This window comes from Myxocyprinus asiaticus, chromosome 23, assembly GCF_019703515.2.
Source record: "Myxocyprinus asiaticus isolate MX2 ecotype Aquarium Trade chromosome 23, UBuf_Myxa_2, whole genome shotgun sequence".
Taxonomy (NCBI): domain Eukaryota; kingdom Metazoa; phylum Chordata; class Actinopteri; order Cypriniformes; family Catostomidae; genus Myxocyprinus; species Myxocyprinus asiaticus.
Window position 1 is genome coordinate 11,306,907 of NC_059366.1, and position 13,668 is coordinate 11,320,574.

Genomic DNA, 13,668 nt, shown 5'->3' on the forward strand with positions numbered 1-13,668 from the left:
TTGAGGGTATCTTTAATGGAAGTCAGATATCAGAGAGGGGTTCAATATGTCGTCCACAACCACCCAAGAGCTGTATCCCTCACATTCCACCAGATACTGGATGGTTCCGCCTCTGCGTCTAGAGTCCAACAGTTTCTTAACCAAGAACACCTCTTCACTGTCAACTCTGATGGGCGGAGGTCGTGGGTTGTTTGGTATTCTCCATGCCTCTCTCCTGAGAGACCGGTTTCGAGTGGACAACCAGACTCTTTGACCTGGACGAATGACAGGGGCAGGTCTGCGATGACGATCAGCCTGTGTCTTTTGACGTCAGATGGCACGAGAAAGATGGATGTGAGTGGAGTTCCAGGTTTGTTCACTTTTGTTCATCCAGTCGTCGACAGAAGGAACATCTGAAGGTTCACCAGACCACGGAAACAGAGGTGGCTGATACCCCAGAATTAAACTGAACGGAGTCATCCCGGTAGAAGATTTGATTAAAGAGTTTTGTGCATACTCAGTCCACGTAAGTAATGGCTCCACTCGTGTTGGTTGTTATAGCAATAGGTACCTAGAAATTTCCTCACCTCCTGGTTAAGCCGTTCTGCCTGCCCGCTTGATTGAGGATGGTAACCTGAGGTAAGGCACACATTAATGTCGAGCTGGCTACAGAATTCTTTCCACACTCTGGTTAAAATTGGGGTCCTCGGTCTGAATTGATTTCCTCAGGTATGCCAAAGAAACAAAACACATAGTGAAGGAAATTCTCAGCAGTTTCCATAGCCGTAGGCAATTTCAGGAGGGGAATAAAATGACAAGCTTTGGAAAATCTGTCTATAATAGTAAAGGTTTGTGTTACCTTGGGACAGTGGCAGGTCAGTGATGAAATCCACAGCTATGTGTGAGCAGGGACGATGGAGAATTTCAGGGGATCATCCAACCACCCACACTGAGCTGCCAGGGTTCGAAAGGTAAGTGCATAATCCCCAGCCGTTTGATGTCCCTGTCGTAGAGCGTGCAGTTGCTCACCGGCTTCCGTGCCTTCACGTGGATGACCAAAACCTCTCACAGGCATTTCTTAAAATCCTCCAATGAGGATTGAATTGCGGTATCTCTTTCCCAAATTGTGGTTGACCAATCCAAAGCTCTTCCAGTGAGAAGTGACGACATCAATGCCACTTTAGATTCCTCAGTGGGAAAGGCATGTGATTGTTGAGCGATATAAAGAATGCATTGATGTAGAAATCCTCTACAAGCCCCTGGGGTACTGTTGAATTTCTCAGGCAGAGCCAGGCAGGGATTAAATGTAGTCTGCAGAGATATGTTGGGAGTGGGCTGAAGATTCTCTGCATGGGGGGGAGTAGGTTTAGAGGGAGAGAAACGTCTGTTCATCTCCTCCATAAGATAGGTCAATTTTACCATGGTGAGCAGTTAGCATAGAAGCCTGATTATTCAGGGTAGAATGAATCTCTGTTGGATCCAAAGAAGGCAAAGTATTCTGTGATGAACCAGGTGGAGAGTGTGTGCTGGAATCCATGTGCAGAGATTTATTAAGTCAAACAACATTGGTAATCCAGAGAATGGTAAAAACAGACGAGGGTCAAACATCAAGTAGTCAGAAAGAGAGGCAAAACAATACACTGGAAAAATCCAAGAACAAAATCCAAAAGGCACAAAGTCTGGGGCCAAAATCAACAGAGGAAATAATATAGTAAATGCTCAGAATTGAAGTGTGAAACAAACAGTACTTCGCACTGAGTGAGCAGTCATTGCTTAAATAGACCACACTGATTAGGCTAATGAGAAACTCCTGAGAATCATCACAGTCAGAATTCAGGTGATTGCGACCTGTGATGACGAGGTTGGGAAATGGCAGAGGATGTGACACAGAGGTCTGGGCTAAGCCCTGAATATCCACTGACTCTAGAACTGACTGGGTCATTCTAAAAAAAAAAAAAATTGACTTTGCGACTTACAAAATATTTACATTTTCAATTCAGTTAAATTTTTGCCCATAAAAGCAGAGAGTAAAAAATGTTTTTAAGATGTTGACATTATTTTTATTCATAAATGACAACTTGACTTGTTTTTTATTTTATTATTTTATTTTGTTTAATGAATCAAGCTAGGGTTGTAACACCTTTGACAGATTCTCTTAAAATAACTTTCTAAGATGGTGTCAATAGCATTTCAGAACACACACCACGGATGAGATTAAAATCAATAAATCAAACTGTTAATCACTTTTTTCCCCCAATAAAAATCTTTCACATGAACATGGAACAATGTGAAAAAATGTACAGTAAAAATTGTAATTAATACATTTTTCAACATGGTGGGAAAACCACTAAATTAACATTTGAAGAGGCTCTCCTTCCTCTGAACTTTGACCTTGGAAGATCTTTTAAAAATATGTACAACAATAAAACCATATAACATTATTTAATGAAAGGTTAGGTTATAGAAAGATGCCTTTTTTTTTTTTTTTTACTATTTGAAATCATTTTTAAGATTGAAAAGTCAAAGGACATGTTTGTCACCATATTTTGATACTGAAATGCCCCTTGTGCACAGAATGTTTTGATTGACCAATCAAAGTCAAGTACTTCAGAGAGTTATATTCTAAGAAAATGTTAATTCTCAAAGTATGTTTCATTTTAAAGTTAAATGACATTACCACCTGATAACATTTCAGTACCATGGGGACACCACATTACTATTATCGTAATCATCTTAACCAGTCATTACATTTGAACACTACAGTCACACTTTACATTACACTATTCATGTTAGTTGTACTTGGTGTAATTATTTTGCGGAGCTGTTTTAAATCACACATTGCTATCGTTATCACTATAGTAATTCATTATCAATATGTATAATATGGACACTGTATTGTTACCAAAATGCCTCTTTAATAGAAAAATAACTGCTAGTTATATCATAGCTGTAGAAACCCAAATCAGTAAAAATCTGTCTATTCTCAGCAAATTGGTTTCACAACTTACAACAAAACAAACAACTATCAACTGTCACCTATTATGATCTGATGTCAACTGGTCAAACAAGAAAAACAAGTAAGTTTTTGAACTGCTAAACGTACCCATGCAGACAGGCAGCAAGAGGAACAGAATGAACCAGGCCTTCATCTTGACTTTTTTTGTTCTGATGTAATTTCACTGTTGTTCAGCTACTTTGAAATGTTTATTGGAATCTGAGCTTTTGCACTTTTATACTCTTGTGGAAACACAGGGTCACGTGTTTAAAACACACATGCACCAAGTTTACCATGTGTAAACAGACGTATCTCCAGGGATACTTCTAGAAACAAATTATGATGAAATAAGTGTTCAGATTGGGCCAGAATTATAGACCACGTCTACTGATGTACTGTATATAACAATATAAACCTTGAAATGCTGCTTATAAGATATATAGTATATTCGCATTATATTTTTTATAATAAGTTAAATAATAGTTTAAATAAGATCATTTAATTTAATAATTTAAATTAATAATTTGTATTTATTTTTACATGCTAAATATATATTTTACATTTTACATATTTTATTTATTAATATTTTATTTTATTTTTTGAAGTTACACAATTACTCATTGTGAAGAATACTGATCTATTGGTATAAAGAGAACATAGTAACTATGATAAAATATTTTTTGTCCATTCATATATTCAAGGTTTGGACAATGCTATACAATAAAGTACCACCATGAGCATGGCTTTGATAAACAGAAAATTATAAACTGACATCGTACTGACAAGCCTAGTTAAATATGACACGTTTTAAACTTGCATTAAAACGAATCCAAAAAGCACCATTTAGTTGATCACCAAATGTCCCAGAAACTACTTCTAACAATTCTCAGATGCAGAGAGTAATTGTTGCATTATTTAAAAAGTTTGTTTGCCACATCATTGCAAATGTAAGTGAAGGTAAAATTTGTAACATAAGCCATGGATTTTAATGCAAATATCTCTAAAACACAACTTAATTTGGGTAGAAATTCAAAGCGGATCTGCAGCCCAGCGTCGTCTTTGCTTTGGTGTTTCTTACATTCTCCAATGTTTCAACATACTAATAAAATTCTGATATGAACTGTACAAAATGTGGTATCCTCTTTGACCATTTACATTTTTGAATGCATTGTTTACTTAAAATATAAAATGAAGAACAAAACGCTTGTTTTTTAAGGGGATATTATAGAAGACAGGATATCTCTATAACCACTATTATTTCATAACAGCACACATTCCTGGCATCATTCACACTACAGAATGAGAACACTGTGTTAATCTGTGTTATGTCTCAACAGAGTGTTTGGACACCTTGATGTGCTTTTGATTTACTTTAGTATGTTCTGTGCTCTATTTGTGATACAGTATGTGTAAAAAGGTTCTCTCCAGCGACTATTCTTCCGGCATCCCTCCTCCACCTCATCTTCACCTTTATTTTACATTATCTCAGTGTACATTCACTTCCATTAACCCATTTAAATGTATTATCGTCCTTTATGTAGTCCATGGGGGAACTTGGAGTGTGAGTCAAGTCAAAGCCCCCTTCAAGGCAAGTCAGTTCACACGGTGGCCATCTTTGGAATGCTCCCGGGCAGGCTGGGCAGCTTTTATCAATCTAAACAAGCGGCATACAAGTACAGCTACTATCTACTTGAATGGGGAAAGACTGAGCTCTCTAAAATGGTTTGTCAAGATTACGATCAAAGAACATATTACAAATCAGCAGTAAAATCTGAAAACAACTTAGGTCAGGTCACGCTAAAAAGCACTATTTTTCAGACTGGTTCGGCTAATGCACATGCGCAAGGGCAGATTTAGTGATTTAGGGGCCCTAGGCAAATTACAGGAAAGGGGCCCTCTTCAATGACACACATTTATGTCAATTTTCTTCTTCTTCGTCTTATTATTATTTATGGAATGGTATGGAGAAAATATTCCTACATCCTGAAAGATATCACTGAAATACAGTAAGTGTCCTGCGATACCTCATCGGTTTCTGTGACAGCACTAGACTGTGCAAACAGCAAGCAAAAATATGTCCGCATTTGTGTCTTTTCCCCTGGTTGTGGCAACTTTCTAAAAAGGAGTGAATAATAATGTCTGACAACACATTATATAAAAAACACAATCTGGCTAAAGTGAACTACAAAATATACCACTACAATTCCTTTTTTCTTTCTCACTCTCCCTCTTTCTTAATGCACTTTTACTCAATCAACTTGACCTTGAATTAACTATATCCAAATTATTAGACTAAAAGTTAACTTTGGATGCTTCCAGAAGGCTTTGAACAACTTTTAAATTTGAAAACATAAAAAAAGTTTACTAGATTTATGCTGCTAAATAAGACAAAAATACGTAAACAGTCTGAATTTTTTTATTTTTATAATTTTTTTTTTTATTTATGAGTATCAACACCCAGAACATAATCATCATCAACACAGTGTATTGTGACTATAGTGAGTGCTGTGCTCATGGAAGCAGCGGAGGGTGGCGGTGCAGGATGTGCAGCACATTTGAAAAGACAGTGTTACCTTAGGAAGTCTCGATTCCGTTAACTTTTTTTCTCTCCACAAATTCAAACTGACCTGGACTAGCAACAATGTAGCTTAACTTGTAACTTGAAACAGAGTACACAGTGAAATCACACAAAACTGTCCGAGTGGTTTGGCTGACTTTATCCTGTTTACAAACTTGTGAAGAGGCATAAAAACCTTGGAATATTCAATTACAGCCTGATCTTAGGGGGACGGGGGTTGCTTGCATTGATGGCACTTAAAATAACAGCAATATCAATCATATCGATGTTATAACAGTGATATTTAAAATTCCAGCAGACGTTATTTTGCATTAATGATAATAACAAAGCATATTATTTGTATTTTTAGGGGTCCCTTAGCTTCTGGGGGCCCTAGGTGCCTACCTTTGCCTAGTGCTAAGTCCGCCCCTGCACGTGTGCGTTCTTGAGTTGACTGACAGGCGATGTCTGTATCTAGAAGGTAATTGGCTCTTTTACCTGTAAGGCGGGACTTCCTTTTCTACATCCGCCATATTGGGCATTCCAATTTCTCCCATTCATCCCACTCACTTGAGACCCACCTTTACAGACAGCAAGCCAAACTAGTTTAACCATTCACTGTTATCTCAAAATTATATGAACACGCAAACTCGTGAATGGGCTGACTGTAACTGAAAGTTTTGCTCAGAAGGTCAGGGCTGATATGGTTTTTAGGACAGATAACACTTTTATTAAATGCTATTTTTTTTTTTTTTTTAAGACAAAAGTAAAGATGCTCCATTTAAATAGTGTTTTATTTTTTGAAACATAATGGATTGTTCACAAACTTTGTGACTTGTACATGAACTGTTGAACTTCCTCTCATAAAAAAGATATTAAAATATAAACAATTATGGGTAAAAATGGAATTTCATATTGGAGAACAATGTGTTTTTGACGTGTTTTTAGCAATTATGAACTTTATCTGTATGCGATATGTGGAAATATAGCCTTCCCGGTTATGTCCCAAGTGTTGAATAGCAAGTAAGAATCTCATGTAGGTAATAATTATTTTGTTATAATCAAGCATCTGGGATTAGACTGTATCCTAGGGGTCTATTGTCTTAAAAGATGACACTTGTTTAAATATGATTGATACAAAAATAAGTAGTTAATTTAAAATGGCTCCAAAGGCAAGGAAATGTAAACAAAACCTGATTTTAGATTTTTAAGACATTTTTGGCATTTCGTAATGACCAGAGCAACATTTGAGATGCTATGCAATTACATTGATGATATTCTCTGAGCAAATTATGTATTCACATGGCTTGAAGAGACAAAGACACATTACTTTTTTTTATACGCCTCTATATTCCTAAATTATTTCTATAGGAATATATTCTGGAAATGTGATTCCATCGTAGTTTATGCCCATGTCTTCTTACTGAATAAAACTAATTATTCCCCACAAACGAGCATAAATGGTGATTCAGTCCAGCATTTTTATGCTATATTTATAAATCTGCATAAAAATATGTGGATGAAAACTAATTTTTGCTAAAATGCTAATTGTTAGCAGTAAAGCTATTCAGTGGCAGCCAGAGACAGTATAGAATCACTGGTATACTTATGAATGGGAGAAATCGTAGCGCTGAATATGGCTGGTCTAGGCAAGGCAAGGCAAATCAAGTTTATTTATTTAGCACATTTCATACACAATGGCAATTCAAAGTGCTTTACATATACATTTGAAAGAAAAAAAATCATAAAAAAAAAAATAAATAAATAAAAAAAAAACAGAGGATAACCACAAATAGTTTTCTCTAGGAATGGAAGTCCCACCCTTTTTAAATAGAGATAGATTTCACTGAGAATGTGTCTATGCATTTGTCGGACCAGCCTGAAAAATAATGTTTTGAAGACTTAAGCCTTACCTAATTCAAGTAGATATGAGCAGTACTTGTATCTATAGAAAATGGCATCCTGCAGGCTGCCCAGATGCATTGTACAAACATGGTCACCGAGTGACCTTGCATACCTTAAAGGTACTTTGATGGCCGCTTATTTTAAACTGTTGTGGTGTGTGACATGCTAAATTCCATCTAAAACTACTTTAAACAGCATTGTGCGTGCAGTCTTTATGATCTCATATTAATTGAGGGACTACATGGGATTTTTTACTTTTAAAAATGTATTTATCAAACTGCAAGACCACAAGTTAACTAGTTAAAAGTGGTGAAAAGCTTAAAATAAATGGTGAGAAGTTACAGCAAATAACACATTGATACATATTAATCTTACATATTGATGTTGGAAAAAATTATGTCCACATTTATTTGTCAACTACACATATACAAAGACTTTTCAAAAAGTTGCTCACCCCTACTACACATATATAAAGACTTTTCAAAAAGTTGAACCCCCCTAGCTTTGTTGCTCTGACTCCAAAGGCAGAATCTAGCCATCATGCCCTTGAAAATGCAGCCCATGACACGGCACAGAACAAATGGACCAGACTTAACATCTCTGGGTAAGTTCAATCAGCCAGCTCTGGAGTGATTGTTACTGCCACCTTGACTGGGACGATTCTCAATGGCTCTGTATTAATGCCCTGGTCTTTCACACATGGAGAGAAGAAGGGGATGAGCTTTTCGGAGGGCAGGTGTGTGAAGGTGTAGATATGTGTCATATCAAGTGGGTCGTAAAAGGATAGCTCCTTATCATCATTGTTCAAGCAGACTCGAATCCTGTGAGGTTTTCTTTTCAGTTGGAGCCTAGTCCAGGGTTTTGTGCAGGCACTGTACTGGCCACCCTCTCTTAAAGCCAGTGCCCAGAATCCACTCTCGGAGTTGATGTTCTGAATGCCTTTACGGCTCACAGACTCCATCACAACCCCCATGTCCCATTTCGTCTTACCCACAACCTGCACTTCCCACCAGTGTGTGCCTGTGCCGATGGTCTCATGACCCAGAACACAAACACAGAGGTCAAAGCGCTCTGGATTATCAGGAATGTCTGTCTGCAAGTCTCCATAGTGCACGCTGGTTAAATCTTCCGACAGTTTGAGCCATGGAGCTGCAGTGTTTGGGTCCACAATTACAGGGCCTGAATGGGATTTTGCATTCAAATTAACAATCGTGCAACCATGTAAATCCATAAAGTTAAAAGGATAGTATGTACAATGTAACTTGCAATAATAATTTTTTTTTTTTTTTTTTTAATAATGTTTGTTATTTTTTAACATGATCACACAGGAAATTGACATGTTGCGTCTGAATGTTTACGCACCATGAAATCAACCCCATTCTGCCAAATTACTGACAAGTGCCATCCCCCATCAGACATTTTTGCATCAGTTAAAATATGTTTACCTTTTCCTCTGGTGCTATTAAAAGAGCTTTAAGTAAGCAATCTCAGAAACACAGGTTCTGGTCCTATGGAAACCAGGAAGTAATTGTGTTCACATAATCAATGGTGAGCACGTTTCTGAGGTTGTATTTTCGCTCTAAAATAATTTTTTACTCCACTGAAAGTTAGGTTTAGGGTTAGGGTTTGGGTTAAGGAGTAGAGTTAATAAAAAATAAATTCCTCTTCACTGTATTACATAATTTACAACTAAAAACACAACTCGCTTTTTGTGCCACTCTGTGGACATTTCAGAGACTGAAGCACACACGCCCAAACGTTCATCAACACTTCCAGCTTCGGCCACTGGGGGGAATGATACAAATCTTAACCTGCTGTGGGTGAATTTATAGTGCGATCAATCTTCTATTATTATATGTTGCTTCATAAAAGCCTTTATTGAAAAAAGACTCTGTTGATAAACTGCATTTTCAACATATTTTCTGCTGAGTTCCACATGGTACGTGCAGCAAAAATACTGTAGGATACAGTATGCTGCTTAGACACTGTTTATGCTTACTGCCTAATACTTACTGTACTGCACTTGTCCCAGCATCTTCTCCCACACATTGAACTTCAGGTTTCCCAGGTGCTTAGCTACATCTACAAGGGCATCTGGCAGATTGCAAATAATCTCCTGGAAATTGCAAGGAGCACTGCAAAAGAGAGTTGGTCAGATTTATACAGACTCCACAATAACACACACATCTAATTAATTAGGACAAATGATATAAGCTTAAAAGATGTTCGCTTTACCTGTCATTGTAGCTTTTATATGCCTAAAATAGGAAAAATATCACAACAATTCTTAACTTTAGATGTAAGTGACACACAAGAAGCATTGCAGTTCTGCATAATTGGCTGTTACCTGGAGGAAATGGATGTCTTTTCTTTCTAAGTCTTTCTCTTTGGTTTGGATGGTGTTGGACAGTGATTCTACTTTTTTGCTGAGCTCCCCCAGTTTCTTCTTCATGATGTTACTTTTCACCTCAGCTTCATCCTCCAATGCTGAAATCCGTGCCGCTTCCTCTAGCCGCAGAAAGTGATGCAACTGCTCAAAATCTTTTTTGATCAAACTCTTAGTGAGTCTGGTTTGTTCCTGGGAAGAGACATTTTTGTCAGTTTAACATTAAAGCTCACACTTTCCTGATGTCAGAAAACCATCAAAGCCATATTCTGAGGTTGTTTGATGTGTTGTGTCCTGTCCAGTGTACATTCAGTACCTTGATATGCTGTGTTATCCTGAAACATTCACCCTTTTTCATCTGGAAGATATTTAGTTCCTCCCTGTGTGGCTCCAATGAGAGTCTGACCATCCCCTGGAAGAGTGGATTGAGGGGAATCATTTTTGTTTTATTTATCCCTTTAAACCAAACTTGTCTTTTCTGAACGATCAGATGAAGTCATTTTAAACTTTTCTTAAATGAAATTTATTGCAGCACCATAGGGTCATCAAAGTCCCGTCCTCTTATCAAGAGTTTTGTTTAGTTTTTCACCAGATAAATGTCTAGTTTATGTTGTCATGAAAGTGGCCCAATTTGGAATCGAAATGACAGATTCAATTGTGATTTTTGCCATTCAAACTGTCATCCATAAAAACAGATCCGTGGCAAATTTTTCACCCATGTAAACGTAGCCTAAAAACAAAGTTGAGACACCAGAGACTTTCATCTATAATTTTCTGTCTTTTCAATGTTATCAGCTATAATAACAATCATTTTCTTCCATGTCTTTTCATATGTTGTCACAAAATGATCACATGGGAAGTCGGCATGTTGTTCCTGAAAGTTCCAGTACCCTAGGATTGGACACATCATGCTGACTCACCGACAAGCGCCATCTCCTACCAGACATTTTTGCATGATTCAGTCGTTGCATTTTCCCCTCTATCATTAAATTTTTACTCCACTGACGGTTAGGTCTAGGGTTTGTATCATTCATAAAATATGCATTCTTTCTCAGTGTATTACAGCCTGTACAGCTGAAAACAACTCGCTTTTAGCACCCCTCTGTGGACATTTTACCCGGAAAATGGAGCTCACATGTGCCCATATGCCCAACATCGCTTACCGCTTTGGAACATATGGGCAGTGTTTCAAATTTCGGTAAGCATAGAACGATTTTAACTAAATAAAACTCAACCTACTCTTTCCGAGTTTACTGTGAGATCTGTCTGGTTGTCTTGGTGTTACTGTAGAGGCAGGAGTGTTAATGTGTTACCATTGACTATGAACATTATTTCGTAACTAATTGTAGCTTCTTTTTGTTGTACCCTACTTATTTTATTATATTCATATCTTATTATAGGGTGATTTTTTTCTAAATTGTATAAATAAATAATAAATTGACTGATTATAGTATTTAAACAGTTTTGAAAGGGAAGTTCACAAATACACTTAAATGTACAGTTCTATTTCAACTTGATGTACATTTAAGACTTTGAATGTAACTTTATTACGGTTATATCACAAGACAAATAAGTAAATACATTCACTGCACAACCCTTTATTTCTATCTGATTGGATGTTGTTCTGACCTTTATTTCTTGGGTGGCTTCCTCCACTGGAATTATGTGATGTTCCTTGTGCCTGTTATATAGCTTACACACCATGCACAAAGCTTCCTGGTCGTCCATGCAGAAGAAGAATAGTCTTTTTCCATGTAGACTGCAACGGTCCTCTTTTCCCTCTGCTCCCTCTGTTGATTCTTGTCTACTTACTTGGGATTCTTGCCTTTCCTCCCTGCATTCTACACTTGATCGTTTTCTGTCCCTAATACTATCCACAATGTTCCTCAAGACCAAATTGCTCAGGGGGTTTTCATTGAAACATCCTCTCCTACAAACAGGGCATGTCTTTCTGTACTGACTGCTCCAGCTCTTGTCTATGCATGTGCGGCAGAAGCTGTGGCTGCAGCCCAGAACCACTGGGTCGGTGAAGAACTCACAGCACACGGGGCAGCACAGATCCTCTTCTGGAACTGAAGTCTGTGAAGCCATCGCACGAGATGTTTGCTCAGGTTTTGTCCAAGTTTTGTCAAGCTCAATGGCAGATGGCAGATTGTTATTATTACACCAACGAAGACACTGCTTAGAAGAATGCTGCTCAGCAGGTACATCCTAAACAATCATATCTCCTAAATGGCCCTCCTTGTTTTCAACATTTACTTTCTCTTTTTCTTTAAACTTTCCTTTCAAATTTGTCATATAATTTTTGACTGCTAAAGGACGCACATGCCAAAAGGTTGCATTCACAACCTAATGGACCTTATTCAAGGTAGACACTATTTAAGTTGATATGAATGAAAACAAGACTGAGGGATTGAAGCAGTATTAAATATGAACTTTTCCATTAGGGGCAACATTTGCCCCCCGGAGTAGATTTTCAGGGGCATGTTTATCTTTGTGAGGGTATATTTTTCTAACTAAATAAAAATAAACTGAAGGTCTATGCCATGTTTTGGTCAAATACTTCAGTAATGTATTCTGTAAGCAAGGGATAGTCACGCAATCCCTGTGTACGGTTGTTGTTCAGAAATATCAGACCACTAGATGACACAATTTTCAAATCAGAACATTTAAGAATATTTCAGAGAGTCGTGTAATAAAATAATCTCAATCTGAATAATTACATAGGTTGACCACTGAAACCTTTAACTTTAAATCAACAAGCAATAATATGCCTAATTAGGGCTAGAATATATTATTAGGAAATGTTTCGCGTCAGAATCAAAAGTCATTATAAGGGCATTTTTGGGGGTCATGTGATGCTCTTGTTCTGAGTGCTGCGTTTTCGCAGAGCTCCCGCAACCGTCGTGCAATGTTCTTGTTTGTATACGAAATTTGGTGGCTGTTTTGCTGTTAATTTTCATCATCCAACTCCCAACCATGTCAGGGACAGGCTCCATGGCTTCCCAATAAGAAACTAGAAGGGGTTGCACTACAGCAAAAGGACAGCTGGCTGCTAACCATAGTAACAAATATGGCAGCTTGTCAGCAGAGCAGGCCAGCTTAGCACAGGTTGTAACTGATAACCTGTGTTTTGTTAGATGAGAAATTTACTAATTTTGAGTCGACCTTGGACTCAATTATGACTCGATTAGAGGATAATACAAAACATATTACAGAGGCAGAGAGTTGTGTTTCCCAGACCACAAAGTGGTGGAGCTTCACAACAAGATAGTGGTGCTTGAAAAAAACATGCAGTCTCTTACTGAGAGAGAGCAGATGGCGCTGAAAATCGCAGCTAGAGGGACAATATTCGAGTCTTTGGCCTGAAGGAAGGTGCGGAGGGTCGTCAGCCTGTTACATTTTTTCAAACATGGTTGGATCTGGAGACAAAACATGGTGCTGTCAAAATCGACCGGGCGCACAGGAAACTAACCGCACTTGGCCAGTGCTGATTAAGCTCCACAACTACACAGACAAGAGTACAATTCTGGCAGCGGCTAAGAAGAAGTGTCATTTTACCTATGATGGATGTAACATCTTTATCACACAGGATTTTCCAGTCAAAGTCAGGAAAGCGAGACGGGTATTCAACGACGAGGAGTCCGCTTTGTGATGCGCTATCCTGCTAACCTGTGCTTCAACTTTAAAGGGGTCGACCACTCCTTTCACTCGGCACAAGATGCACAAGCATATCTGAACAGGCTGGACTAACATATCTGTTGACAGAGAACTGTGGGTCGGACCCGGATCAGACAGACAGGTACTCTAAAGGTTCCCTTCATGGTAAATTTAAAGACTGCAATA

General features: G+C 37.9%; 1 protein-coding gene across 1 annotated transcript; it reads right to left on the minus strand.

The window, feature by feature from the left end:
* Nucleotides 1–7,175: 7,175 nt before the first annotated feature.
* On the minus strand, nucleotides 7,176–11,991 carry LOC127414055 (zinc-binding protein A33-like). Its single transcript, XM_051651748.1, has 6 exons — nucleotides 11,452–11,991; nucleotides 10,139–10,234; nucleotides 9,784–10,014; nucleotides 9,672–9,694; nucleotides 9,450–9,571; nucleotides 7,176–8,615 (listed from the first exon to the last, which is right to left on the minus strand). The coding sequence occupies exons 1-6, from the start codon at nucleotides 11,911–11,913 to the stop codon at nucleotides 8,047–8,049; spliced, it is 1,503 nt and encodes a 500-aa protein (XP_051507708.1). The 5' UTR covers nucleotides 11,914–11,991; the 3' UTR covers nucleotides 7,176–8,046.
* Between the last annotated feature and the right edge of the window lie 1,677 nt (nucleotides 11,992–13,668).

Bases quoted from the DNA above. Each gene is read 5' to 3' on its own strand.
- LOC127414055 (XM_051651748.1), bottom strand. From the start codon at position 11,913: ATGGCTTCACAGACTTCAGTTCCAGAAGAGGATCTGTGCTGCCCCGTG. The intron at 9,695-9,783 runs GTAACAGCCAAT...TTCCTATTTTAG, and splicing joins AAGACATCCATTTCCTCCAG to GCATATAAAAGCTACAATGA. The intron at 8,616-9,449 runs GTAAGTATTAGG...AATCCCATTCAG, and splicing joins GCTGGGACAAGTGCAGTACA to GCCCTGTAATTGTGGACCCA.